The sequence below is a fragment of the Malurus melanocephalus genome, unplaced genomic scaffold, assembly GCF_030028575.1.
Source record: "Malurus melanocephalus ecotype Western Australia unplaced genomic scaffold, MMel_1.1 scaffold_48, whole genome shotgun sequence".
Lineage (NCBI taxonomy): Eukaryota > Metazoa > Chordata > Aves > Passeriformes > Maluridae > Malurus > Malurus melanocephalus.
The window spans coordinates 1,349,215-1,353,675 of NW_026623280.1; the positions used below are offsets into that span (position 1 = coordinate 1,349,215).

Sequence of the window (4,461 nt, forward strand, 5' to 3'; positions counted from 1 at the left end):
GAAAAAAAAAAGGAAAATAAGATAGAAAACCTGATATGTATTCGTAGCCCTGTTCCCTCATTTAGTTGGAACAGACACAGCAAGGAAAATGATCAAAGAAAAGGCAGTTTCAACAATATACCCCTGTCACTTCCAATTTTATTGTCAGACTCCAAAGGGGCAGAGGAATCACCCATGGTCATGGGCACACTGCAAAAATTTCCTAAGTTTCTGGCATCTGGGGGTTTTTTTTTTCCCCTTAAAGAATAAACAAACAAACAAACAAAAAAAAAAGGAATGCAAGCATGGAAAGTTGAAAGTTTGCAGAAAAACTTTTCAGAGGCACCAACATTTGGAAGATTTTTTTAAACACAGAACTGACAACCCCCATATTTGGAGGACAAGTAATATTTTGACCTAAAGTTTGGTGAACACACACCAAGCATGAGGCAGAGCAGAAGAGAGCCCACAAATCTGAGCACACCCTGGCTTTGTMTTCAAATTTTGTGAATATTGATTACTTTTTGTTTGGATCCAAAACACCCTTAATTATCTTATAATCTAGAAACAGAAAAGAAGAGGGCTAGTGGCTGCCTTTTAGCCTATTAATTACTAAGAAAAAGACCCAGGACTTCTACAGAAGTTTGCAAATTGGAATCTATGACAGGTCATTAGCAGGGACCACGGTTGCAGTCGGTCAGGGGACTGGGGCTGCGAGGTGCAGAAACAGCCACACAACCACACACCAGCCAGAGGCTGCCCTGCCACTGCCCCAGCTACCAGGCCCAAAAAAACGCATCAGGGATAGCTCTGCTTGCTACACATCCTGAACATGAGAGGCTGGCACGGACCTCTCCCGAGGGATTAAATTGTTGAGGGGAAAAAAGCTTTTCCTCCAACCCTAAAATTTGGGTGGTGGGTGGGGRATTACTTGCAATGCTGAGCTTTGAATCATCGGCTTGCATTCCTTGAGAGGCTGGCTGCCTATCCCCCAGGATTAAGAGGGTCTGGAACACTCAGTGCCCGAGATGAAGGGGRAGTGGGAAGTGTGCATTTTATTCCAGTTGTGCTTACTGGTGTGGCAGAGCACAGGGCCGGTGTGTTTAGACTTGGGAAAGTTGCACGACACAGGGCTGGAGGAAGGTAACCTGCAAGCTGCTACGGAGAGGAGGCAGCAGGGCCAGAGGATAGGTGGAAGCCTGAGCACTAGCCTGGGGCCAGGCTGGCTGCCACTGCTCTGCCATGTGACCTTGGGGACATCGGTTCACTCCCWGAGCCTCAGTTTCTCCTTTGGCTAAATTAACAGTGGTTGAAGTTCAGGKGAGCCCTGGTGATGACGAGCTCAGTGTTAGAGACAGCTATTTATTTATTTGTATTTGCATAATTCGGTTTCTTCCCTACGAGTATCTCGGTGTCCTCTAAAACAAAAAACAAACAAACAAAACAAAAGAGGGAAAAAAAAAATAAAAAGGAAAGGAAAGAGTCCAAGCGAGACATTCCCCCGCCAAATTTAGCCTATCTCCCCGTATGTCCAGACACACTTCTGCACCCTTGTCTCTCAGCCCCCGCAGCACTTASAGCTACACCGGGAGGCTGAGCTCCTCACCCCGGCCAGCCGATCCCCGAAAGAGCACGCGGGGACCTGGCCCGGGCCGGCCGTGCCGCCTTTCCGCGCCCGCGGAGCGCAGCGCAGYCCCGGCCGCTCCCGTCGGGCCGCCTCCGCCCCGTCGCTCCGCAGCGGCGGAGGGCCCGGTGCCCGTTTCGAAAGGTGTCACGTTAAAAGAATTCTCGGCAAAGTCGTCCCGGCGCTTTCGCGGGCCTGGAGGGCGCCACGGGCACCGGGCACCTATCCGGGGCCASCCAGCGCTAGGGCTGCGGGTGCAAAGCGGCAGCAGGGCAGCGTCCCGGGATGCGCCCCGTTACACCGGGGATTCGTGGTCACTCACAGCGCGGAGCTGGCCAGCGCCGGCCCCGGGCCGGGCCTCGCAAGGCGGCACGGCGCAGCGGGGCTTGCGAGGGTCCCCGGCGAGGAGCGGCTCTCTCAGTGCCGCGGGGTCGGGGGCTCCGTGCTCCGAGCCCCCACCTGCCTGCCGCCTGGCGAGCTCCGACGGGCCGGGCCCCGCGGCCGCGAAAGYTTTCGCCTCGCACCGGTGCCGGACTCTGAGGCGAGTGTTGCCGGCCGCATCTCCTCGCGATCCCGATACCGGCAGGGACATCTAATTTTTTAACTCAGAGCAGCTCCCCTGTGCCAGCTCCGGCAGCCACTTCAGTGGGTCCCGAGAGATTTCTTAGTGATCGGCTGCGGGCTGCTTTTCGCGTTACTCGTGCACCCCCGTTAATGACCCCGCTCCCCGCCGCGGAGGCAGCGCGGAGGCAGCGCGGAGCCGTCCCCCGGCCCCAGGCGGCGGCCAGCCGGGCCCCGCCGGCGGGCAGAGAGGAGCCGGCGTGGGGCACACGCGTTTCGTCCCCGTGGGCAGGGCAGGGCTGGCCCGAGGGGAGGGTTTGCTGCCCGGGCCGACTCCCAAACTTTTGGCAYTGAGGGCAGCGCTCTCAGCACAGCCTGCAACCACGCGCGGAGCTCGGCTCCGCTGCTCCCCTCTAGTGAGACCGATCCGCACGGTATAAYCGGGACTAGCGGAGAAGCTGCCCGCCTCAGCACCAGCACCAGTAGCAGGACGAGCACGGGGAGAGGTGCGGCCTGGCCCCTCGCCGCTGGCACAGAATGGCGGCTCAAGTTTTGGCGCTCCTGCCCTCGCCCCATCGGGGCTGTCCCCTCCACTCGGGACTCCCTCTCCGGCCGCCTCGAGGGGAGGGCGCGGGCGGACGGGTCCGACGAGACAGCGCCGTCCTTACCTGTCGCCGAGTGCCCTGCAGCTCTCCTCTGCCGCTCGGCCCTCCGCAGGACATTTATTCCCTCTCCCCGGTGTATTCCCCCGCTGCCCGCAAGCCTGAGGCTGTTTCCCCTCGTTCAGCCGCTCCTCCCCGCTRTCAGCGGCCGGGCAACGCTCCGCGACAACCGGGACAAGGGTGCGGATGCTCCCTGCCCCGCGCCGCGGAAAGCCGCGGCCAGGCGGGACAGAGTGCGCCCGGCAGTTTTCTGTCCGGACCGCAGTCCAGACCTGCCGAGATCCACTTTTGTGGGTTTTTTTTATATCCCAGTTTTTATTCCTCCCAAGCTTGCGGCCGGGAGTCGGCCGGGAGCGGGACGGTATAGAGTTAAATTGACACTAAACTTGGGTCGTGCTGCGCAGGGGGCCGGGGCCGCCAGCACCGAACACCCATGCCTCAGTACCACCGGTTGTTCCACGCGCCGCAACCTGATGCTYGATTTCGTGTTTATTTCCTGCCTCCCACGTGGAAAATGCCCGCGCGGTTCTTGCTGACAGCCCCGCGACGCGCGGCAGAGCCGCTGCCACTGCGCGGCGGCGAGGGACGCTGTGCCGCGGGCTGGGCSGCCACAAGCCCGTGTCTCCTAAAGTTTGTGCCCCGCGTGGGGCGGCAGCGCCCGCAAACGCGGGTTTGCTCCACCGTCCGATGCTTTGCTTTACGCGTGAAAGAGGCGCACCCTGGGGCACTCTACGAAAGCCTTCTCTCGTGAAAAACTTCACCGCACGGGGCACCGCAGAGCAGCCCCCGCCCACGCGGGGGTGACTCTCCTAAAGTTTGTCACCCACCCCTGTCCACGCGGGGCGGCTGTTGTCCGCCCCTTGCCGGTGCGCGGCAGAGGTGAGGGGGGCGCCCCGTCGGGCCGCTTCTGCCGGCGCTCCCGCCCCGTGCATATCCGTCCGTCCGTCCGTCCGTCCCCGCCGCAGGTGCACGGCCGCCGCCACCTTCCCGCGGGGGTGGGGCGGGGCGACCCTCGCCCCCCCGCGCTCCCCTCTCCTCTCTCCCCGCTCCTGCCAAGTTCTCCCCGTCCCCCCCGTCCGTCCCAAGGAGCCTCCCGATTGGGCGCCGGGCCGGGCCCACGTCACTCCGAGTGTGACGTCTAGTCTTCCTGTTTCCTTCAGCTGTGTCTTAAAGTAAATCTTGTGGCGGTGCGGAGCGCTGCTCGGCTCGGCCAGCCCAGCCCTGCCCAGCCCAGCCCTGCCCCGCGCCGCTCCCGCCGCCCCCGCTCCGCGCCCGCCGCTCCGCTCCGCTCCGCTCCGCTCGGCGCCCGCAGCCCCGCGGCCGCTGCCCGCCCGCACTCCCGCCCGCACTGCACTCGCCCTCCCTCGCCCGATTATCATATTCATCAGCGGCGGGGCTCGCCGGCCGCGCGCGTGTCCGCGTGTGCGTGTGCGTGTGTGCAGGGCGCGTGTGGTGTGTGTGCATGTGCATGTGCGTGTCGCCCTTTCTCTCCTTCCACCGGCAAAAAAAAAAAGCGAGGCTCAGTTTCGTCGCCTTTGCACGGAGTAAGTACCCGCTCCCCCTCCGCGCCCCCTCCGTCCCTCCCCGCTTTCTCGGCCTTTTCAGGTCTTTCGGGTTGTTTTTTTTTTTGTTTTT

The 4,461-nt window shown here is 61.4% G+C and overlaps 2 protein-coding genes across 6 annotated transcripts in view; one reads left to right on the forward strand and one right to left on the reverse strand.

Moving 5' to 3' along the window:
- The window catches only part of LOC130573023 (uncharacterized), a 68,279-nt gene extending 64,444 nt beyond the window's left edge, over positions 1 to 3,835 (reverse strand). For all 3 annotated transcript variants that reach the window (XM_057365125.1, XM_057365124.1, XM_057365123.1), the window contains exon 1: positions 2,833 to 3,835. In XM_057365125.1, coding sequence (XP_057221108.1) covers positions 2,833 to 2,886 — 54 coding nt within the window. In that variant the 5' untranslated portion in view covers positions 2,887 to 3,835. The remainder of the gene's footprint in view (positions 1 to 2,832) is intronic.
- Positions 3,836 to 4,087: 252 nt separating this feature from the next.
- Positions 4,088 to 4,461, forward strand: part of PROX1 (prospero homeobox 1) — a 45,406-nt gene continuing 45,032 nt past the window's right edge. For 2 of the 3 annotated variants that reach the window (XM_057365119.1, XM_057365121.1), the window contains exon 1: positions 4,088 to 4,370. The gene's annotated coding sequence lies outside the window, so the exon portion shown is untranslated. The remainder of the gene's footprint in view (positions 4,371 to 4,461) is intronic. The other variant, XM_057365122.1, reaches the window with a different exon arrangement.